Source organism: Camelina sativa, chromosome 9 (genome assembly GCF_030686135.1).
Source record: "Camelina sativa cultivar CO46 ecotype springtype chromosome 9, ASM3068613v1".
In the NCBI taxonomy this organism is placed as follows: Eukaryota; Viridiplantae; Streptophyta; class Magnoliopsida; order Brassicales; family Brassicaceae; genus Camelina; species Camelina sativa.
Genome location: NC_141888.1, coordinates 39,304,173 through 39,326,378, shown reverse-complemented (window position 1 = coordinate 39,326,378; position 22,206 = coordinate 39,304,173). Strand labels below are relative to the sequence as shown.

At 35.0% G+C, this 22,206-nt stretch overlaps 4 protein-coding genes, 1 long non-coding RNA gene and 1 pseudogene across 8 annotated transcripts; 3 read left to right on the top strand and 3 right to left on the bottom strand.

Moving 5' to 3' along the window:
* The first annotated feature begins 132 nt into the window (after positions 1 to 132).
* On the top strand, positions 133 to 1,968 carry LOC104713906 (putative WRKY transcription factor 17). 2 transcript variants are annotated; one of them, XM_010431137.3, is made up of 3 exons: positions 133 to 957; positions 1,385 to 1,513; positions 1,606 to 1,968. In XM_010431137.3, the coding sequence occupies exons 1-3, from the start codon at positions 272 to 274 to the stop codon at positions 1,790 to 1,792; spliced, it is 1,002 nt and encodes a 333-aa protein (XP_010429439.1). In that variant the 5' UTR covers positions 133 to 271; the 3' UTR covers positions 1,793 to 1,968. The 2 variants fall into 2 exon arrangements, with proteins under 2 accessions (XP_010429439.1, XP_087323648.1); XM_087467522.1 differs by lacking the exon at positions 1,606 to 1,968 and having other exon boundaries at positions 177 to 957; positions 1,385 to 1,517.
* A 1,109-nt stretch (positions 1,969 to 3,077) lies between these two features.
* Positions 3,078 to 4,441, bottom strand: LOC104713905 (GDSL esterase/lipase At2g24560). The gene is made up of 3 exons (XM_010431136.3): positions 3,782 to 4,441; positions 3,433 to 3,691; positions 3,078 to 3,308 (listed from the first exon to the last, which is right to left on the bottom strand). The coding sequence occupies exons 1-3, from the start codon at positions 4,409 to 4,411 to the stop codon at positions 3,118 to 3,120; spliced, it is 1,080 nt and encodes a 359-aa protein (XP_010429438.1). The 5' UTR covers positions 4,412 to 4,441; the 3' UTR covers positions 3,078 to 3,117.
* Positions 4,442 to 7,365: 2,924 nt separating this feature from the next.
* Positions 7,366 to 10,257, top strand: LOC109126277 (uncharacterized). Of its 2 annotated transcripts, XR_015566652.1 has the most exons (9): positions 7,366 to 7,766; positions 7,876 to 7,922; positions 8,046 to 8,096; positions 8,202 to 8,313; positions 8,403 to 8,480; positions 8,604 to 8,738; positions 8,826 to 8,860; positions 8,971 to 9,272; positions 9,737 to 10,257. It is a non-coding gene; the product is annotated as an uncharacterized LOC109126277 (long non-coding RNA). The 2 variants fall into 2 exon arrangements; XR_015566653.1 differs by lacking the exons at positions 8,971 to 9,272; positions 9,737 to 10,257 and having other exon boundaries at positions 7,367 to 7,766; positions 8,604 to 8,722; positions 8,826 to 8,865.
* A 222-nt stretch (positions 10,258 to 10,479) lies between these two features.
* On the top strand, positions 10,480 to 11,916 carry LOC104713904 (protein OXIDATIVE STRESS 3 LIKE 6). Its single transcript, XM_010431134.3, has 2 exons — positions 10,480 to 11,122; positions 11,339 to 11,916. The coding sequence occupies exons 1-2, from the start codon at positions 10,797 to 10,799 to the stop codon at positions 11,751 to 11,753; spliced, it is 741 nt and encodes a 246-aa protein (XP_010429436.1). The 5' UTR covers positions 10,480 to 10,796; the 3' UTR covers positions 11,754 to 11,916.
* Positions 11,917 to 15,393: 3,477 nt separating this feature from the next.
* LOC104713900 (F-box protein AFR pseudogene) lies at positions 15,394 to 16,975 on the bottom strand (annotated as a pseudogene). The gene has a single exon (XR_015565986.1). The product of XR_015565986.1 is annotated as an F-box protein AFR pseudogene (transcript).
* Positions 16,976 to 18,763: 1,788 nt separating this feature from the next.
* On the bottom strand, positions 18,764 to 21,563 carry LOC104713903 (uncharacterized). The gene is made up of 2 exons (XM_010431132.3): positions 21,264 to 21,563; positions 18,764 to 20,920 (listed from the first exon to the last, which is right to left on the bottom strand). The coding sequence occupies exon 2, from the start codon at positions 20,545 to 20,547 to the stop codon at positions 19,288 to 19,290; it is 1,260 nt and encodes a 419-aa protein (XP_010429434.2). The 5' UTR covers positions 20,548 to 20,920; positions 21,264 to 21,563; the 3' UTR covers positions 18,764 to 19,287.
* Positions 21,564 to 22,206: the final 643 nt, after the last annotated feature.

Genomic DNA, 22,206 nt, shown 5'->3' with positions numbered 1-22,206 from the left:
CAACAAGGAGACCAAACTTTGATTGCTTTATTCCATAGAAGTCTTCAACTTAATCTCAACCGTTAGATCAAAAATAAAAAAGAAAACAACGATTTGACTAAAACTCCACCATGTAGACCTACTCAACCGGTCACCCGGTCACACCCAATAACCCCATATATCACGCCATTCTCTCTTCTCCCATTACACTTTCGTTCTCTTTCTTTCTTTCATTCATCGAAAACAAAAACAAAACAAAACTTCACATTCAGATCTTCAATATTGTCTCATCATGACCGTTGATATCTTGCGTATACCGAAGATGGAAGATCAAACAGCTATACAAGAAGCTGCTTCACAAGGCTTACAAAGCATGGAACACTTGATCCGTGTCCTCTCTAACCGTTCTGAAGAACGTAACGTCGACTGTTCCGAAATCACTGATTTCACCGTTTCTAAGTTCAAGAAAGTCATCTCTCTTCTTGACCGTACCGGTCACGCTCGGTTTAGACGTGGTCCGGTTCATTCCCCTCCTCCTCCTCCCCCTTCATCTTCCTCCGCTCCTCCTCCTCCTCCACCGGCCAAAATAACGCCTCTTTCTCCGGTTCCGATTCAGATCTCTGCTCCAGTTAGTTTCGTTCAGTCACATCAACAAAGCGTGACGTTAGATTTCACTAGACCAAGCGTGTTTGGCGCTAAAACAAAGAGCTCGGAGGTGGTTGAGTTCGCTAAGGAGAGCTTTAGCGTATCATCTAATAACTCTTCTTTCATGTCTTCCGCTATCACCGGTGACGGAAGCGTCTCTAAAGGATCTTCGATCTTTCTCGCTCCGGCGGCTCCATTGCCTTCCTCAGCGAAACCGCCTCTTTCTGGTCTTCCTTATAGAAAGAGATGCTTTGAACATGATCACTCCGAGGACTTTTCCGGCAAGATCTCTGGCTCCGGCAACGGCAACGGCAAGTGCCACTGCAAGAAAAGGTATTGTTACGTCTCCACAATAAAGTAATAAACTAATGATTGGTTTGACTCGCCTAGTACTGTAGTAGTTTAATTGATTTGGTTTATTACTTCCTTCACCGGTTCGGTACGGTCTAAATTAATCATTTGCTTAACTAGCCTAGTAGACTAGTAGTAATTGATTTGGTTTGATACTTCTTAAACCGGTTTGGTACGGTCTAAAACCAATTGGTCAACGTACTTAGTAAAAGTCAACGACAGTAACTTAAACCCAAAAGCACGCCTGACAATGACTAGTTAGTGGTGCTGTCGTTTTATGTAACTGTAAACGAAGCTTTAAGTTATAAAAGTCTTTGTTTGACTTCTGACTTTAAACATTAAACCTGATGCACGTTGTTAATAAGTGATTTTTAACTAATTACGATTATTTGTTATTTTGATTTAATAGCCGGAAAAATCGGATGAAGAGAACCGTGAGAGTACCGGCGATAAGTGCAAAGATCGCCGATATACCACCGGACGAGTATTCATGGAGGAAGTACGGACAAAAACCGATCAAAGGCTCACCACATCCACGGTAACTTTCGTACACCATCGTCGCTATATCCACCGTTTGATTTGTTTGACTTAAGTGAGATGAGATCTAACGGTTGTTTTTGTTGGTTTCAGGGGTTATTACAAGTGTAGTACATTTAGAGGATGTCCAGCGAGGAAACACGTGGAACGAGCATTGGATGATTCGACGATGCTGATTGTGACTTACGAAGGAGAGCATCGCCACAACCAGTCAGCGATGATGCATGAGAATATGATGACTTCTCCTAGCGTGAGCGGTTTGGTATTTGGTTCGGCTTGAAGAAATTCTTAGTTTGGTAGATTTTGTAATATTTTGAGAAAATAGAGGGGTTGGTTTTGTAATTTTTTTTTTTTCCTAAACAACATTAGTTTTTAGATTTGTTTTAGTCTTTTGAATGGATTTTTAATCTTACTACCACCGAGAAAGAGAATGACAGAAAAATTCTTACTACAAAATATTTGTATTTTTTTCTTCTTCTTAAATCCTCGTTTCATATATTTTGAATGGTGTCATGTAAAAAAATGATGTTTAGCAAAGTAGTTGATCATATAAATGTGAATTTTTAGTTACTTACTCAATGATATGGTTTGTAATTTGTTACCATTACTCTATTTAATCTAGTTATTATTTGTGATGATTGACTTAGTGGAGGGTTAGACTTTTAGAATGGGGTTGTTAAAGCAAAGCTGACTATTATGTAGGTTTTAGAAAGTCAAAAAGAGATTTTCAATGAGTTGTTGGGGAGATATTGGATTTGGAGGTTGAACAATGAATTGAAGTGAATTAATGCGGATTTGAGGGTCAACGAAACCATTATGATGTTGGAAGACAAATAATTTGAGGAATAATATTAATATAATTTTCCATATTAATTTCAAGGAAAAATTGAAGATAAAGGATAAGTATTTATAGATTTGTCCAAATCCTCCTTGAACACTCTTAACTTTAAATTCCGCAACACTCTAATGACTGCCTATGGCTTTTGAAACCTTGGCAAAATAAAAACAAGGATTCAAATTTGAGAAGTCACTTTAAGTGTGAGTTCATGACAAGTGACAACCAGAGCTGCATCAAGTTTCTAAAACGTTTTCCAACTTGTTATAATGATGTTTCGGATCTCCCTGTCCAGAGTCTTGAAGATGGTGGTCGATGGGATTGAGAGCCGGTTGTGAACCAGGTTGTTCTACTGCTTCCATCATATATGGTAGATTGTAGCTTTGAAAGGCAATTTTCTTAAGAATAGACAGGTGTTTTGGAATATTCTTTGCTGGGTCCTAAAGGCTTTGCTCTATTCTCTTTTCAAATGCTATGACAATATGGATGAGGAACAGCTACAACGAATATACGAACACGACGGACTTACTATTACTTTTATTAACTATTTCTTCTTTTATATATGGCCTGATATATATACATTACTAATTGGTGTTCAAAAAGAAAAAAAAATGTATAAATTACTAATTTGATTGCCTGAAGATCTTTTTTGATTTAACTCAACTGATATTTCCATTCAATTTTTTTCAACAAGTGAAAAGTGAACTGATTTGGTAGTGTGAGTTGATATCCAGAAAATTTATATTGCCCATATAATTATGACATTGGACTTAGGCAAGCCATCCACGGATTTGAGTATCCAGTAAATTGGCCATATAATTGTAGGTAGCTTCCGAGGGATGAATCGAGTCAAAGAACAAAAACTCCGAGTGATTTCTACACGTTGGAGAAAAAGCATTACACATGAAGCTCGTCTCTAAATGCCCTGTTCCACAACATCCTCTCTTCGTCTCTTTAAACCCTGTTTTAGTTCCACGTTAATGAACATATAGTATAATTAGTTTTCAATACTATCACATGAGGTAACTTGCTGAACAAGAAAAGGTTCTCATAAGGTGAGTTGCTGGAAGATTGTATGTATATACCGTATTTGCTAGGGTTTTGCATCATGTCCATCATTGGGTCATAGACATTGGAGTAAAGGATTTTGCTTCCTTTAAGAGATGCTTCGATCTGAGGTAATAGCTTCTGAAGTTTCTGATTGTATAAGACAGAGTCTCGGTTCTCTTGTTCCAAGCAGAACCTTCGTGCGTTGTGGAATTTAGCAGTCATTTGAATCGGTAAACAACCCATTGGTGGTAAACCCCCAACCATAAATTTTCGGCAACCTAAACTGTAAAGCTCCTACACACATACCGTAAAAGATTAGCACAGACGGGTTAGAGACCCCTAATTAAAGCCTATAAACTAAGCCCTAAAAATTTAATGCATTACCTGCACGAAGTTGTCAAGCTTCTTAAGGACAAAGTCTTGGTAACCAGAAATGTAAGGGAACTCTAGACGCCTAGAAGGAATATCGTAATAATTCAAGATAAAATCGTTAGGACCTGCACTTATAACCACCAAGGCATTGTTTATGATCTCCATAGCTTTCTTGTCTCCTACGATACTTTTCAGACGAACAATGTAACTCTTGAACATCTTTGGCTGTTCCGAGATACGAATCGCTTGAGTGGAGAGACTGGTACGGTCATCGTAACCCGCACCAGCTGATGCAAAACAGACTCCGGTTACAATATCTTGGTCGGAGAGATTTGGTTGTAAGAAGGGAGGAACAAACTGTTTGATGTTGAGTTTTGTTGCGATAATGTCTGAGAAGATTTTCCCATTTGTGAATCTTCCACTGGGTTTGTGGTTTGGGAGATCAATTCCATAAGGAAGATGTCTAGCTTTGAAGATCGTTTGTGAGTGGTAGTTGTTGTTTCCTGTATCAACTGTTGAATCGCCAAAGATTAGAATCGCTGGGAATAACGGTTGCCTTGTGGTGTTTGCGGCTGTGTTGCAGGACGAGAGTAGTAGTGTTGCTATGAAGAGAGTGAAGGTTTTGGTTTTATAAGTCGACATTGTTTTTGATTTATTTGTTGTTTCTTGTGTTTTGATGTTTTTATGAGGAATGTGATGGTCAATTTTTTATTTATAAGGATTTCTATTGTGTAAGTTTGTTTGTTTTCTTTTTGCTTAAAAATAATGATTAAAGTGAAGATATTTGAATTTTATAGTCTAGTGACTGAAAATAAAATTATGGTCAAAAGAAATTATTTAGCGGTTTAACAATTGATAAGGTGAACAACAAAATCAAATAAGCAAACAAACTTGACTTGACTCTAAACTCTCTAATTATAAATTCTTGTTTTAGAAGAGGACCTACGTTAAAATAATTATTAGTGTACAATTTTCTTTAGATAAATCCAAATACTTGGGGAAGTGAAACTTATCATATTGGGATGCGTCGGTCTTTGGCTCCAGAAGTTGCTAAAAATTCGAGATCAGGTTTCACATTTCATTTGAGCTAAGAGGCATGCGATGGTAGTTTTCACTTTTGTCTGATTGTCAAAGAGTAAAATAATCGATATCACGGGTCTGTGTACTGACTGTCTAGTTCTCGTATTTTTGAAAGCTACACCACATGAATCTTCTTCTCCCTCTCTCGCAAAATAAGATATTCTTGTTGCCGACATCCATTGTCGGCCCTTAAATATAAGGCAGGTGATATGGTTGGGTTTGGGCCTCGAGATGTATATCTTAGGGGACCAAACATACATGCAACATATCTTCACTACACACAACTAGTTGGGTTAATTAGTATATATGTTCACTAGACAACTAGTTGGGTTAATTATTATTTGTATGGTGTCAAAATGGACGTTATCTGAATGGATTTGGATTCAAGTTTTTTTTTTTTTATGGGAGTATTTGATCTATTTAATTATTTTATGAATTCGAACTTAAATTTCATTTTTCAAAATTGTTAGATCTATTGGTTAAATGGGTTATTTTGGGTGTTGGGAGAAATTTTGGGCCAATTCCTCGGTGGAACTCGTCCAAGCACATGATGTTTTCTTTATCTGTTTTCAGCCAGCCTACCAATCCGATCATGTGTCTAGTAAACTCGTTTACTCTTCTTAAATAACTAACTCCACAACGTTCAAATGTTCTGTAGATATTAGAGTATCTTATCTCAAGCTTTGTATACTAAACCACCACTAACCAAAAATTCAGAGTAACTAGCTAACTGATTTGTTTCATCCTGACGCATGTTATAGCAGCCATGGATCGTCTAAAAGGATTCGATCCAGTCTGTAACCCCACTTCAACATTTATTTTACTTAAAACCCTTAAAAAAAAACTAAAAAGGCTAGGACCTCGAATCTAAGAAATAAGAAACAATAGCAGGATATGCAGCTAGGTATGAACAAAACCAATCTAAGAAATAAGTCCAAATTCCAATACAGCTAGGTAAGCAACATCTGTCAGTTATTGGGGAATGGTTGGTTTACTCGAGAACTGAGTAAATCAAATGGAATGTGGCAATTACTAGCTAACTGTAAAAATACGGCTGTTTAACTGAGAGGATATGCAGTCAAACGACCATATCAAGACCAATGACTATACGCGTACTAGTGGAATAAGAAACAATAGCAGGATACAATATATAGGAAATGGAGCCGCGTGATGATAAGCCATACCTAAGTTACGATAAGCCAGGATGAGTAGTTGAGTACGTTATAAATACTTTAATAAGAGGTTTACGATAAATGTTGTTTTAATGATAATTTAGAAAACGAACACACTAGCAAACAACAACACAGCTATAGCTAGTTCACATATTCGATTGATACAAGTCAAACTACCAATTCTTTTCAATATCATCTTCGTCAAGATTCTAAAGTCTTACAACGTAATTATAACCACAATTAAGGAGAGACATTAACATTATGCGCTAAACCGATTTTGTTAGTTAATTTAATAACATGAAGACAAAACAAAAAAAAATTAAAAATTGTTAATAGTCCACCATTAAACATTTTTTTAAAAATAAATTGCCAGAGGTAAAGCAAAACAGGAAGATACCCTTTAGACACAATTAATAGACTTTAACTTAGCCTCATTTCATAAACAAGATTATCACTTAAAGCGATAAGGTTAGAATTTATCTTATTGGTCTAATGATATCCTCCATCTTTAATTATAAGATCTATATTAACTCATGAATGAAACAAAACCTTACTGCTTTCAATTGCATTAGAAAAAAAGGGATTGGATCATACATTTTAATTAGATAAATAATTTGATCTCATGTGCTAATAATTTGATCCTAATACCTTTTTTTGGTTTATAACATGGATGACTCAGCAAAGTAATTTGCTAATTAATAAAAAAACGAAATATGTATTCGCATTTTGAACCAGTCAAAGCTCTTGGCTTCTCCACTAATCCAGCATTAACACTCTTTCTTCTAAATTTTTTAATTATAATATACTATCATTAACGATATTGGTTTAAAATTCTAATTGTACTAAAAAGTAAACGGGATAAGGTTTAATTTGTCCACTTGTAGTAAATTAATAATTTTAGATAGTACTTATATATATTTATCAATATAGTACTTTCCAAATAAAAACATAAAAGTAATCAATACACGAATATTTTTGTAATATCTTTTGACTTATTTAACACAAACAAAATCAGCATCTTTTTATTTCCCAAAACCAAATATAATCCATCCATCCGATCAAAAAAAATCATATCACTGTTCAAGATTTTATTTATTTATTTTCTTTTTCTCACATTTTTCTAAAAATCTCAAACATTTTTAACAATTTGGATAAGGTCGAGCGAGATATGGTGTGATAGCGACCACCGAACTTTCGGTACAACGACATGCATCAGATTAAAAATGAAACGGGAGACAGTAAACCGAAACGTCCGGCAAAAGTCCGAGATTTAAACCAATGTAAATCCGCCACGTCATTAAGACCGTGTCGAAGGCGTCAAAGTCGCCGTTAGCGTGCTTTGGACTATTCTATATTTAGAGCATGATTAGTGGGGAGTACTCACAAAGTTACTCCACTATTTGGGCCCCAAAATAATATTAAACAACCCAAAAATGGGTCCATTATCGAAGAATCGATACCCTGGGAAGGAGTTTGAGCAACACTTGAAGAACGCTACGTGGCGACTTGTGAATGGGTGTTTGTTAAATATAAAAGCGTTTTTTTTTTATTTTTTACTCATTTTCTTTTCTTTTCTTCCCCAAAGTCTCTCTCTCTTCTCTCTCGAGAACTCCGGCGAAAGAAATGGCGATTCATATGTAATCGGGAAAAGAAGAAAGAGAGAAGAATCGAGTTATCAATTGGATTAAGCAGTCTGCCCAAGTGATCTTCTTCATTCTTAAGGGTTTCGTTCCTATCCTTCTAGGGTTTGTTCTCTCTCTCTCTCAATCCAATTGCATCGCTCTGTTATTCTTTTTCTTAACGCGTCGCGTCTCTGATTTTTTTGTTTTGTTTCTTCGTCGTCTCTTGTTGCAGGTTTTTTAAAGCAAGTTTAATCTGATTGTCGCTCACACGGCCTCTAGGTGAGTTCCTCTTCTAGGATTTGGCTTTGATCTTTCGGTGATTGATTTATCGTGTTGCTTCCTCTGTTTTTTTTTTTACTAACTTGTTTCTTCTTCTTCTTCTTCTCCTTCTGTCTCTCGCAGGTGCTTTTTGGAAGCATGGCTTTCGTCTCTGAAATCTCAACTTCTTCTAGGGTTTGATCTCTAAATTGATTTCTATTACATAGGGTTTTTTTTTCATTCACTCGAATTCCTTATATTTACTCATATTTCTATTATTATATTTTTTTGTAAATCCAGATTGATTGATTGCGGAGGATAACTGTAGTATTGATCGATCGGCGATTGAGGAGGATACTAAGATCTCTCCCTGATGGTTTGATTGAGGAGGAGGGCACTAAGATCTTCTTGGGTTTTTATTCATTCTTGTCACTCTCTGTTTGATTTTAACGACTTCTTTTCTTTTTTGGGGGGGTCTCACTCTCTCTCTCTTTGTTGCAGGTCTTCTTTTGGAATTACTCCCGAACAGCAAGCTTTGTCAAAGGATGGATCACAACTAGCAGCAATATGAAGGGACAAGTAAGTTTGCAGCCATGAGCTTAGACTTGCTTATTATATATATGTCTTGTTATTTTGTTTCTTATCTCTTGTCTCTAGCTAACTTTTGGTATGCATGTTTTCTTTTCTTTTTTGTTGCATCAGCCTCAAGGATTTGTCTCTTGACTAGCAGATAAAGGCATCAATGGAGATGATGACTTGCCAAAGCGCAAGACCTTTTGTGGTTTCTGGGACTAAGATCTCTCGGTGATGGTTGAGAAAGAGTGGAGTCTTCTCTTTGTTTGTTTTCCTAATCTCTCCCATATTTACTCTCTTTTTTGATATAGTGAAATAACTGTTGATATGGCTTTTTTATTTTCCTCTTAGGAGTTGAAAAACCGACGACCATCATTGTGGCTTATGTAAGTTAACTGATTAACTATGTTCATCTCTCTTTCTTCTTTTACATGAATTTTGAGATTTACCAAGTTATACTACTAACCCTGCTTCTGATGATGTTTTCTCTTTCTAGTTTCAGCTGATTTGTGCACAGGCTCTTGGATTGCCATTAGAGCAGCCAAAGAGTGTAAACATGGAGAGGTTGCAAAAGGTGAAACTTCGTGGGGCTCTTTAAGCTCCTCTCGAAACCACCAGAGGTTTGCTTTTTATTATGAGATTATTCTGTTGTTCTTGTTAAGAGTACAATGTTTTTGTTTCTGTTTATGTGATTTATATTGACTATTTTTACATGTTTGTGCGAGGTCAAATGGAGATCATTTGGAATGATTATTCATGAAGCGGACTGCAGCGTTTTGGATTCTCTTATTTGAAAAGGTATGGTACGACAGCTTTCATATGTTGTTGATAGTTATTGTTTGCGATTGTGTGTTGGGATGAATTAGTGTTAGATTAGGTAATAGTCAAGTCAGGACATTGATGATTGCTTTTTTGTTTGTTGGAGTTCTTAAATACGAATAGTACTTGATTAGAGAGATACTTGTCGAGTAGGTTGTTTTAATGTAATAAATTTGTGGTTGTTGTAGTTAATTTACAACCATAAATTTGAAAACCCAAAACCACTTGAGCTCAATATAAACCCTCCATGTTAGCACTAACATAAACCATTAACTTTTTCTATACAAACCCTTTTCTTTTAACATCAGCTTTCACTAAAACAACCAATGGATCCTAGAAGCCTTATTCGTAATCCACATACATATTTTGTTGATCTTATGAATTCTCAAAAAGACTCTAACTCCCAAGATAATCCAATTCTTCCAAATACATTCTCTTCTCAGCCTGTCCACTTTACCCAAACCCTCTCTTCTCAGCCTGTCAACTTTACCCAAACCCTCTCTTCTCAGCCTGTCAACTGTGGGCCTAGATTCTCTTCTCAGCCGTTTCAGTTTAGGCCGGCATCTGAAGATGATGATTGTATCGAGGTTGAGGTTGATGAGGATGAAGAAGACGAAGGAAGGGGAATAAGAAAGCGGTGGACTGCAGAGGAGGATGTTAACCTCATAAGCGCTTGGTTAAACACAAGCAAGGATCCAGTTGTAAGTAATGAGCAGCGGCTACAAAGTTTCTGGAAGAGGGTTGCTGCCTACTACAATTTTTGCAAAAATTGTAAAAAGACTTGATTGAGCATATCTGGCAAAAATTTGGTGCAACCGCACAATAAATCTTACTCCAAACTATGTTTAATATGTATAATATTTTGAATTTTATAAAATATGTTTACTATTCCGTATTTTGTAAAATATGTTTAAGTTTGTAAAATATTGTTTTCTATTTTATGTAATATAAAAAATTTAAATAATTGTTTTATCATTTTAGATAATTAAAGTTTGATAATTAATAAATCAAAATTAAAAAATTATTATTTAAATGTTTGAGTAACCTCTTTGTAGTTCTCTAGTAATAGGATAATTTTACTTAGGTTCTCTTAGAGTTACTTAACTTAATTTATGATTATTTATATAATTAATTAATGTAAGAGTAACCATGGTGGGTTACTCCACTAATGATGGTCTTAGGAACATGTGTGTGCGCGACCTCGTAAAAACATACGTATAATTATACATTTTTAATACAAATACGTAATCCGTATAATTATACGATATCGTCGTTATAAATACAAAATCAAGAATTTATTCTCTCTCTCTCTCTTGATCAGTGTTGTTGTTTTTGCATTTTCCTTTTATTTCTCTCTTCTTTTGTGTAATCGTTTCGAGGCAAATCAATATAATAAGTACTTAACCTGCGCCGGTTAAAGCTCTTAACCTACGCACACATCTCCGGCGATCTTGATCGGCTAGAGAAGAAGAGATCTTGATCATCGGGTAAAGATTGTTAGATATGGAGGTTATGGTGGGATCATCGTTTGGAATCGGCATGGCGGCGTACGTTAGAGATCGTGGCGGCGTTACGGCGGCGCAGGATAAGGCTGTTCAGACGGCTCTGTTTTTGGCTGATGAATCTGGACGCGGTGGATCTCAGATCGGGATCGGGTTGAGGATGAGTAAATCGCCGGAGGAATCGTCGGATAGCTCGTCGTCGTCGATCGGAGAGAGCAGTGAAAACGAGGAGGAGGAGGAGGAAGAGGACGACACCGTTTCGTATCGAGGAGGTGGAGGAACACTTGATTCGTTTAGTTCTTCTCTTGAAGACTCTCTTCCGATTAAGTAAGTTTTGAGTTTTGGTTTTCTTGAGTTCTTTGTCTTTTTCACTATGTTCTTCATTTGGTGAATCTTTAGTGATTTGGTTAAATCTTGAAACCCTTAAGTTAAAGATTATGATTTTTTGAGTTTTGGATCCTTTGTAATGATTCAAAGTTAGTTCTTGGTTTTGTTTGGTCTGAATATGAATATTGATGTTTGTTTTGTTTTGTTTTGTTTCAGGAGAGGGTTGTCGAATCATTATGTCGGGAAATCGAAATCGTTTGGGAATTTAATGGAAGCAGCGAGCAACAACAACGCCAAGGATTTGGAGAAATTTGAGAATCCATTTAACAAGAGGAGGAGATTGGTTATAGCTAATAAGCTAAGGATGAGAGGAAGATCTATGTCTGCTTCGAATTTTTACTCGTGGCAAAACCCTAATTCTATGCCTTTACTTGCGTTACAAGAACCTAATGAAGATGATCATCATCATCATAATGATGAGTATGAGGATGAGGATGATGATGATGACCGTAGGAAGATGGCGATGATGATGATGAAGAATAAGAGAGATTTGATGGCTCAGACTCGAAGCTGTTTCTGTCTAAGTAGTTTGCAAGAGGAGGATGATGGTGATGTTGATGATGATGAATAAATCAAAATCAAGTATAACATTGGTTTCTCTTTAATACTTGGATTTTATTTGTTCTTCTCTTGTGAATTTGTTTGTTTTTAGAGGAAGTTTCCAGTGATAACAAAAGTGGTGGAAGATTTTATTTGTTAGGAATAATTATTATTAAATCTATTCATTAGTAGCAGCCTTAAGGACTTTTTTCATAATCTACAAAAGACAATACTTCTCCTTTCTTGGTGTGGATAATCTCAAGTTTTAAACAATATTAATATGACATTATGAACTGTATAAGAGGATAAGTTAGGTTGTCAAGAAAAAGATTAGGTCCCTAATATTTTCAGATACGCAAAGTAGTGATGTTGTGCCAAATATTTTAACCTATATTTTACCTTTTTATGTTTGTTTTGGTTATCGGAACTACAGTTCAATTATCTGGTTGGTTGCCGACATAAAGGAAGAACTTACAGATTAAGATCGTGCTAGAGTACGGGTTGAAATATATTTTATTTATATTGTAATTTTTATATAAAATAAAATTTATATGATTGTTTTTAAATGTTTTTTAGATAAAACATTATGCAATAAAATCATATATTAAATATGATGGCTTGAAAAAAGACACATATTTTGTAAGTTTTATATTCTTAATGATTCTAAATAAGTATCCGTGCTATAACACTGGTTAAATTTTGTTTTATACAAAATTTTGTATATTTTATATTTTAAAATAAAATTTTAATATGTTATATTAGGTGATATATGTAAAGTTATTTCAACAATGTATATTCTACATCATGACTTGAATGTCATTATAAGACATAATTTTGTAAATGTGCTTTTTAAAAAGCGAGTTATTATATTATAAATAATTTAATATATGGTTATATTTTTTGTTTTAATATATTTGGTTTCTTGAAATTCTTTCATATTATAGTGACATATTATTGACATTGCTATAACAAATCAATTTAGAGTGTTTATAGTTTCTAACTTTTATATCAAGTTTCAATATATGAAAAATATTTCAAAATAAATTATTTAAAGTTTATTATAATATATAAAACTATAAAATTCAACAAAAATATAAAATTGAATTTAAATAGTCAAATTTTAACCCGTTACTCAGTAAATTTTTTAATTCAATAGATATTATTTCTAAAGAATAATATTACTAAAATTTGAATATTTTATAGATTAAACAATTTATATTTGTTTTAAGAAATTCAGCTTATGTTAAATCCGGAAATAATTATAATAAATAATATGATAATTTATTTGTTTCACAAAATAGAATCATATATAAAAATGAGAGGTGAAGTATAATGATAATTAACAAATTAATATGTTAAGTTAGATATCAAAAATTTTTATTTGATGAATAATTTAATAAAGGAATTAATATGGTAAGTTAGATGATATGATTCTTTAGAATATTCTCTTTAAGATTTTCTGTATAACCTATTTGTAACCAATTAATCTATCAATTAATGTATAACATATTTGTAACCAACTTATTAAAATTATATAGTCTACAAAATAATGTTGTGTACTTCCGTTTTATTATAAAGGGGATAATTTGTTGGTTAGAGTTTGCAAACCCAAAACTAAAAAGAAATAGTTGTTTTGGAAGAAAAATTCGAAACCAAGGAAATGTTAGATTTTGTAATACCCCCTTTGTATTTGAAATGATGATTTTTAAAAAATTTCACATAGATTAAGAAAACAATTAATGTTTAGTCATAAATATATTTTTATTTATAATAACATATTTCTCATAACTATTAACCAATAGTAGTTCATCAAAATTTAAAATTTTTCAATTAATAAATCTTGAAATCTACAATTTCATAGCATTAATTAATAAAAAAATATAGAAAATCAATCTTTGTGATAAAAGATAAATTGCTAAAACATCATCTATTCTAATACAAAGAAAATTAATGTTTAGTCATAAATATATTTTTATTTATAATAACATATTTCTCATAACTATTAACCAATAGTAGTTCATCAAAATTTAAAATTTTTTAATTAATAAATCTTGAAATCTACAATTTCATAGCATTAATTAATAAAAAATATAGAAAATCAATCTTTGTGATAAAAGATAAATTGCTAAAACATCATCTATTCTAATACAAAGAATTGCTGACGTTTAAGAAAACGGTGGGCAAGAGAACTTGAGATCTTGGTACCAATGAGCAGTTGGTAAGTATACAATTCTTGATTAGATAACTTGTGATATTAATTAACAATTTTTTCCGTTTTAAAAGCCCAATATGTCTCTAAAAATGAGATTAGAAAATCCAATTATGCAAAATGAAGAGTTAGTTAGTAAAGTAAATTATTCACCCATAACAATTACATACTGAAATCTGTTAAATATTTCAACCCCATAAAGATGAAATTGAAGAAATATATGAAAGAATATTTGATTAACCAAATAAATTTTTATACCTAAATGCAAAAATAAGCATTAAATGTTCTTGTACAAAAAATACTCACATCATTTTATAAAAATTTATCATTTTTTAGTCCAATCATCGTTATGAGCATTTACTAATACTGGTTTTAAAATTTCTAATATTTTCACACTTCAATCAAAAAATTCTATTACTTTCACACTTCCTCATCTTTTACCACTCCAAATAATCATTTTGAACCACCCCAACTATTGTTAGTTTCGTTTAGGAAAAACGGCTTTTTCATACTCCCACAATAGCCTTATGTTGAATTAATACATTTGACTATTGATCTGGCCTAAACATACATTATGTTTCTGAATATTCGAATTCTGTACCCCAACTTCGAAATCAATACCCCAAGTATAAATGTTGTGCCATAACATACAAAAACGTGTTTATGGTCTAACTCTGTTAAACTTCCGTTTAATCAAAATGACGTGAATTCCAAATGTGCGCAGCGATTCAAAACGACGTCTTTTTGGGAAAATAGAAAATCTAATATTTTGGTCAAAACGACGTTGTTTTTTATTTCTGTCTCAAATCTCTTTTCCTCTCTCCCGATACTCTCTCTCGGCGGAGGAACCCGAAAATTTGGGCATTTTTAATTTCGGGTCAATCTGAAACTTTAGATTCTCTGTTTGGCCAAAATTTTAGATTTTCTGTTTTCTCAAAACGACGTCGTTTTGCATCACTGCGCACACGTGGAATCCACGTCATTTTGATTAAACGAAAGCTTAACAGAGTTAGACCATAAACACGTTTTTGTATGTTATGGCACAATATTTATACTTGAGATATTGATTTCGAAGTTGGGGTACAAAATTCAATAATTCAGAAACATAATGTATGTTTAGGCCAGATCAATAGTTAAATGTATGAATTCAACACAGTGCTATTGTGGAGGTATGAAAAAGCCGTTATTTCGTTTCGTTTACACTGTTTTAAAGTCATGGTCGATAATGTTAGTTTGTGATCCAATTCACTATATCTTTTTTTAAAAAAATTGACGTCATAAGTTGTTTTCTTTTTCATTTATTTTAAGATTAAATTATTTTCGTTAGTTCGAAGATGATGATTAATTAAGTCACCGGAAAAAAAAATGAGCAGACGAACTTCCAATCTCAAATTATTTGATATCAGATATTGTTTCTAAATTAAATTTGATTTTCATTCATTATATGTTAATTCTTGAATGATTTTTCTTTATATGATTCAAATCAAATAAATTTTTATAGAGACGAAATCAGACATACAGGACGTGGCAACTAGAAGGTGAAAAATGAACAAAACTTTGAGGAGACGAAACCATTCTCCACACAACACTAAATTCCCCATTTTCCCCCTCACTCACTCTCCCCTCGGCTACATTAAGCCCACCAGCCACCACAAACACACGACCGTCGTCAGCTCCCGTCACGGCGAAAGGCCGCCGCATCTTATCCCCAGGAAGCTTCTCACCACTCACGTACCTCCACGTATCGTCCTCCGAGAAATAAACCTTCATCGGGAAATCACCATGCTCCGATATCACAAACAGCCTACCACGGATCACGACGCTCACACCCGTCCACCCTTCTTTCATCCCACCGCTCATCTCACGCCACGTGTTTTCATCGGAGTCGTACACTTGTCCCATCGGTGGGAACATGAACGGCCACGCCCACCCTTCCGTCACGCACATCTCTTTCCCGATCACGGCTGAGTCATACTTGGCCAACACCATCGGCACTCTCTTCACAGACGTCCACGTGTCGGTTTCTGGATCGTACGATTCGACCTCCGTCGTCGCTTCTCCAAAACCGTCAACACTCCCACCAACGGCCATGATCTTACCGTTAACATTCCCGGCGTTAAAGTACGTTCTCGGATTCCTCATCGGAGAAATAAACGACCAGCGATTCGTCAAAGCGGTGTACACGACGGCGGAGCGGTTAGCATCTCCGCCGCCGAGGATAAAAAGCTTCCCCTGACGTGAACTCGACGAGCAGGAGAGCGCGTGAGGAGAAGAGATTTTGGTGAAAGAGTTTGGCATAGGAGGCAAGACGAACCAACGGCCAGATGCGAGGTCTAGGGATTGCCATTGAATCTTAGCCGTTGATTTGTTGAAAGCGAAGACGAAGAGGTAAGGAGAAGAGATGATGGAGAGAGATTGCTTGGAGAAGAGGAAACTAGGGTTTGTGATGGTTTTGTTCCATGAAGATGAAACAGAGCGAAACAGAGCATGGTATGGGTACGGAAGACGAAGAAGACAAAGCTCAGCGATCTCGTTTGGTAAACCTGGGATCAATGGCTGCGTTTTTGTTATTGTTTCTTCATCTTCTTCTTCGTGATCCTTAATGGTGTTAAGATTTGACCTAGTTTCTGATTCTGCCATTGTTGTTGAGATAGAGATTCAAGAAGATGAAATGGTATTGCTAAAATGTGAATGAAGAATTTGTAAAGATATAAAAAAAATTGTTAACTATGGGAAAAAGGGATACGAATCCATGAATGTAGTTGATTGAATGATGAAGGGGTCACATTCGCATAATTACGACATGGGACGGTGGATGGTTGAGAGTCTCGAGAAACTAGTGGTTACACATGAGTCCACGTTTGTGGTTTCTATGTAGAGACAAGTTTCAATATAGTTATGATTGCAGTTACTGTTTACAGACACAATTTTGTTTAGGAACATTTTTTTTTTAACATTGTTCTTGAAAGTCATGTTTGTTTGCTTATTTCTGTACCTTTTTGACTTGTGAGCCTATTTGGTTCTTTCGTATTACCAGAATTTGATCTTTAGATGAACTGATCTCTAAACCGTTCATGCTTTACATATGGAAACATGATTTCGATTATGATGTTGGGACTTGAGATACAAGTCTAGAAAAGACATTGAAGGTTCTTGGCCTACACAGAAAAAAGTAGCAGAGTTAGTGAAGATAAGACGGGGAGTGTAAGGGTAATAATGGTTGGGCGTAGGCATGACATCAAGTTCCAAAATTAGCAAGCAAGAGTTTTCCTTTTAGATTGAGAGATCAACTAATCTGTCAATACTCCTCTCTCTTCGGAGCTGTTCAGCACAATTTCGGATCTTGGATTCCTTAAGCTCATTGAGGTTCATCTATTACTATATTTGTCAAATCTGAGAAAAGAATTCATCATCTATATTTTACCTGAAGACTTCTCGTTTCACTGATCACATCATCGGAACTAGTAGCTCACTCAAGAAGAGTTATCAAAGTACCTGCGGTGACACCCTTATGGCCTTATGTTAGTTGTTACGACTCTAATCGCCAAAATTCCAGGTGAGTAATTTTTCAGCCCTTTCTCCTATCAATGATCATACTAATATCCCAAAACAATACAAGTCAAATCAAGTCTATCAATGAAACAAAGAGCCTAGGTTTGGAAGGTCTTCTTGACCAGGTATGGTAAACCTAACGGAATGTTTGTTAAACTTTTAAATAGAAACAAACACAAGTAATCTAACCCAAAAACTCTCATTTATTAAAACAGAATCAAAGTGACAAGAGTAGAGTAAAGCACCCAATAGATTTATCCTCTCTCCTTTGGCCTAACCCTACAAAATCTCCAAAGCAATTTCCAGCTAGGATAAGTCTCGCAAACCAAAGAGCTAATCCTTATTAGAATTAAACTTAAAGTAAAACGTTCCAGAAACAGGAGGTCCTAAATAATCTCCTAAATCACAATATTCAAGTATTCAATCCATTCATTTTTCCCTGTTTACACTGTAAGCACAGGAAAGCAGGACCAGTTAGAGATCAGTTCATCTGAAGAAAGAGCAAACTATCACATATGGAAACTAGTTGAAAGCAAATATCTGGATGCCACAGTTGTGAAGCGTAGAGTTTAGCATGCAAAGTATCATGTCAAAGAACCGCACACTAGAGTAGCCTCATATACATATATCCCAAAAAACATATTCTCTGTCATAATTTAAGCATGTTGAAAAGCTGTTTCATGGGTACAGAAATACAAAAGATGTAATAATGTTTCAAGAAGAACTCACCAGCAAGAATTGCCTGCTTCATCAGTCATGAATTCACTGTAGCAAGATTTCGTCCAACAAGTGAGAGACTTGCCAGAAGATGACTCCTGTGAAGCTCACATTCGCTAAGTTCTTCTACGTTGATATCTTTTAACACTGACTTACAGAACAAACATGTTCTAAGTAACATCATAGCCATTAAAGCTCATGGAATATGTAACACAACACCATCATGTATCCTATAAAGTTTTCACCCAAGTGACCACCATCAATAGGAAAAGCAAAAGGTCTCTACCAATTTTCGACAAATGACCACAGCATTTAATGCTTGGATCGGACAAGAAGCTGAAAGCAGAATTGGTAAGAGATTTATGAATCCTATAGCTTACAACATCAGAGATTTCCCCTTTATAGCTACAACTTCTTTAATAAAGTTTGATCGTTTCAGTCAATTCTTTCTATATACAGAGGAACAAAAACTCCAGGTAAAGTATATAATTAAATCTGGCGAAGAGTCTATGTACCAGACAGGAAACAACCAACAGTCAAAAACTAAGGAACGAGGCAATGTATTGTGGACTTCGTAAGAGAGAAAATTTCCATTAAAATGAGAAAACAAAAACGGATGTCAAATTTGTTATTAAGATATGAATTCTAAACAATGCTAAAAGACTAGGTTACATACAGAGCAAACTGCAGCTATTACATGATTGACATTGTACCTTGCACCGACTTGAAAGCACAGTATCTCTGCCAAAACTGTCAAGCTCAATTCCTTATTTGCCTCGGGTTTACACACAAAGCTCGAAACTCTTTGAGATTGCCAATTACCGCTAATCTTACAACATGGCAACCAACAACACGTATCTTTCTACGGTTCTTTGAGATTAGTTCCATTTTTGATAATCTACTAACTTGCTCTGAGTCTGCTGCTGCAGTCATAATGATGTGCTTTTCAGCTCAGAACTCATAACTTCATCTCTTTCTGGTTCATTATGGAACTACACAGTAAATCTTTTTGCATCCAAAAATTAGTTGTCCCCTTTTGGACAAGAGCAGGCTGAATCAGACAATATGTAACATCAACTTGCATGCATCACACCTCAAAGTCTTGTTCCTCGAAAGAACGCATGGAAATTTTCTCTCGGAGAAGTGGCCAGTTTTCGCCAAGCTGCTGTGGATTTAACTCCATGGCAGTTCTAAAATCAAGCAGAGACACAGAACGATGATCTTGTGTTACGTCAGAAGGCCCATTGGGAGTTTGTATTTGCAAACTATTACTTGGCCACACACCATTTACAACCTTGTTTTGACTCTGCTGCTTGTCTACAGTTTGTTTCCCAGGGTCACCATTATTGGACCGGGCTCCAACCAAATCAAAGCATGATTTCATCAGCTTCTTCAGATACACATCCAACATGCTATTCAACGTCTTAGCACACTCCATTGAAACCCCTTCAAGACCCTGTGCTACTGCAATATTCTCCATCCTTTTCTTTAGCATCTCTATATCAGGTAATCCACCACGGTCATAACAACTATTTACGTCAGCGCTGGTCGAAACAGGAACCGTTCTACGAGAGCCACCGACGCTAGCTGAACAAAAAGGTATCCCTAGAGGTGCAATCAAAGGACTCATTGATAGACTTAGCCTAGCCTGCTCTTCTTTATTTTCATCATCTCTCATAGATGATGCAGTTGCAACTTTTTCCTTATTTGGTATTATTCTCGGTTTCTCCACAGGACGAAGAAACTCACCGTCTCTTTCATCAGCAACATATCTGCCTGATCTTTGATAATCAAATTGACTCAAATCCCCGTTTTCCATACCAACACTACTACCTCTATTTTCATCTCTACAACTTGGCTGATGCAACATATGTTCAACCTTCCCGTTTGACCCTAGTGGACTAGGCCTATCTCTGCTCTTCCTGTCACGCATTCCCGACCTAACTTTCCGTGGAGAGATGGGCAAAACCCCGTTGGACCATACAGCTTCATTCTGATGATTATGGTTAGGTATCAAAGATCCACTTTCTTCAGGACCATCTCTTCTACTCTGATAAGCATTAGCCAAAGGTTTAGTAGAATGACCAGCTTCATGATGATCTGGTGGTGGGGACTTGGCAACAGACGCATTTCTCAAGACCGAACGGATCAACTGGTTATGTAGTGAAAGATTCTCCCTCCCTAACAACCTCGAACATGTCTTATCAAACTCACTCTTAGTAAGCTTCTGACTTAGAAACCTGCCTAGATAATAAAAATACCTTCTCGATCTCTCAACCCCAATCTTCTTCACAATTTGCCCTTTCAATTCACCCAAATCAACCCTCTGATCTTGAGACCGTTGCATAATTACTCTCACCAAAACTTACTTTTTTTGTTTCTTCTTCTACAACAAAAACCAGATGTACAGTGGGGGAGAGTGCACAGACGCACTCTCTCAACTTCTATAGTCCTTCACACAAAGAAAATGCAAACTGATTTATGTACCTAAAGAAGTTCCCCTTTTTAGCAATTCCCAAATCCATACAATGCGAAGGTAACAAATCTCATCTTCCTCAGAACCAAAACCCTAAAGAACATATCCACAGACCAACTCACACAAAAGCCCTCAAAGTTTCAACCTTTCTGATTCAGTATTCAGAAAACCCTAGCTTTGAGGCCACCTTATCATACCACTCTCTCTCGAAGAAGAAACGAAGACTCTCGCCAACTCCACGAAACTGCACCAGCAAGAAAGACCCAACATTGTCAATCCCAATTAGAAAGAAAAATAAACTTTGAAATTTTCGGAATTTAACAGAAGTAAATCGAGATCAGTGAAGTTTCTAAAAGATCCAAGCTTTGGGAACAGAGCAAAGAGAAGACACGAATTGGGGTATCAAAAATTCGAATTGGATAAAGAGGAAACAAGGCAATGAGAAGAGAGACACAAGCTTGTAAGCAGACAAAACAAGTGTTTAGATATTTGATTCGAGAGCAAAAAAAGATTTGACCAGAATTATTTTCAGACATAAAGAACACAGGAGAAGAGATAGAACAAGTAAAAAAAAACTTCAGACCAACCTAAAATGAATCTTGTTCGGTTCCCTTAGTTCGTGTCTGTGTCTTCGATTGTATGAACCCAAAAATCTTGGATTCTCTTTTTGTGGCTTTCTCGTATTGCCGTCGGATTTGAATGTCTGAGCTTTTCGCTCTTCTTGAGTTAAAGCTTCGATCGCTGCTTATTGGGTTTCCTTAGTTTTTTTATTTTTCTGTCTTTTTTTTTTTTTTTCTTTTCTTCTTCTTCTCTTAATCTCTTCTCTATTTCTCTCTCTGCAAACGTGTTCCATTAAAATTGTTTTTTAGTCTTAATTTTTGAATTTCTTTACTTAATTAGTAGTATTTGGCTTGATTAATTGTGTGTTTAATAGAAAAAAGTTTGAATCATTTATGATATGTTGATATTGTTAACAATTGGGTTAATTTGTGATATACAAAAGTCCAAAAAAGAAAAGATTTTTGATTCATTAATGATATATTGATATCGTTAACAATACAGTTATTTTTTATATAGAAAAAATAACAATTTTGATTCATTTATGATTATATTGATTTTTTAAACAATAGGCTTAATTTGTGATATAGCAAGACTATATTAGAAACTACTCAACTAAAGTAACCAACCATAAAAATACTTATGAGCTTATGTGTCGAAAAAACTCATCTGTAAACGATAGGATAATTTATGTTTGATAGATTGTTGATTCAATATAGAAATACAAATTTTTTTATTGTATTATTCTATTAATTAGTGTAACAATTATTATAATATATAATAACTATGAATAATTAGATATACTATACAAAATATGTATTGGATGATTATCATGGTATAATATTTTGAAGAATAAAGATATAATATGATTTTCTCTTTCGATAACTCTTTTTCAAAATATTTACATTGTAAGAGTTATGTACCTTATTGTACGAATAATACTGTGAATGCTTTTCGGCCTTTCAAAGATCT

Coding starts and splice junctions, on each gene's coding strand:
- LOC104713906 (XM_010431137.3), top strand. CDS start 272: ATGACCGTTGATATCTTGCGTATACCGAAGATGGAAGATCAAACAGCT. Junction 958..1,384: donor AAGTGCCACTGCAAGAAAAG/GTATTGTTACGT, acceptor TTGATTTAATAG/CCGGAAAAATCGGATGAAGA. Junction 1,514..1,605: donor AAAGGCTCACCACATCCACG/GTAACTTTCGTA, acceptor TGTTGGTTTCAG/GGGTTATTACAAGTGTAGTA.
- LOC104713905 (XM_010431136.3), bottom strand. CDS start 4,411: ATGTCGACTTATAAAACCAAAACCTTCACTCTCTTCATAGCAACACTA. Junction 3,692..3,781: donor AGCTTGACAACTTCGTGCAG/GTAATGCATTAA, acceptor GTATGTGTGTAG/GAGCTTTACAGTTTAGGTTG. Junction 3,309..3,432: donor GCAAAACCCTAGCAAATACG/GTATATACATAC, acceptor GAACTAAAACAG/GGTTTAAAGAGACGAAGAGA.
- LOC104713904 (XM_010431134.3), top strand. CDS start 10,797: ATGGAGGTTATGGTGGGATCATCGTTTGGAATCGGCATGGCGGCGTAC. Junction 11,123..11,338: donor GAAGACTCTCTTCCGATTAA/GTAAGTTTTGAG, acceptor GTTTTGTTTCAG/GAGAGGGTTGTCGAATCATT.
- LOC104713903 (XM_010431132.3), bottom strand. CDS start 20,547: ATGCAACGGTCTCAAGATCAGAGGGTTGATTTGGGTGAATTGAAAGGG.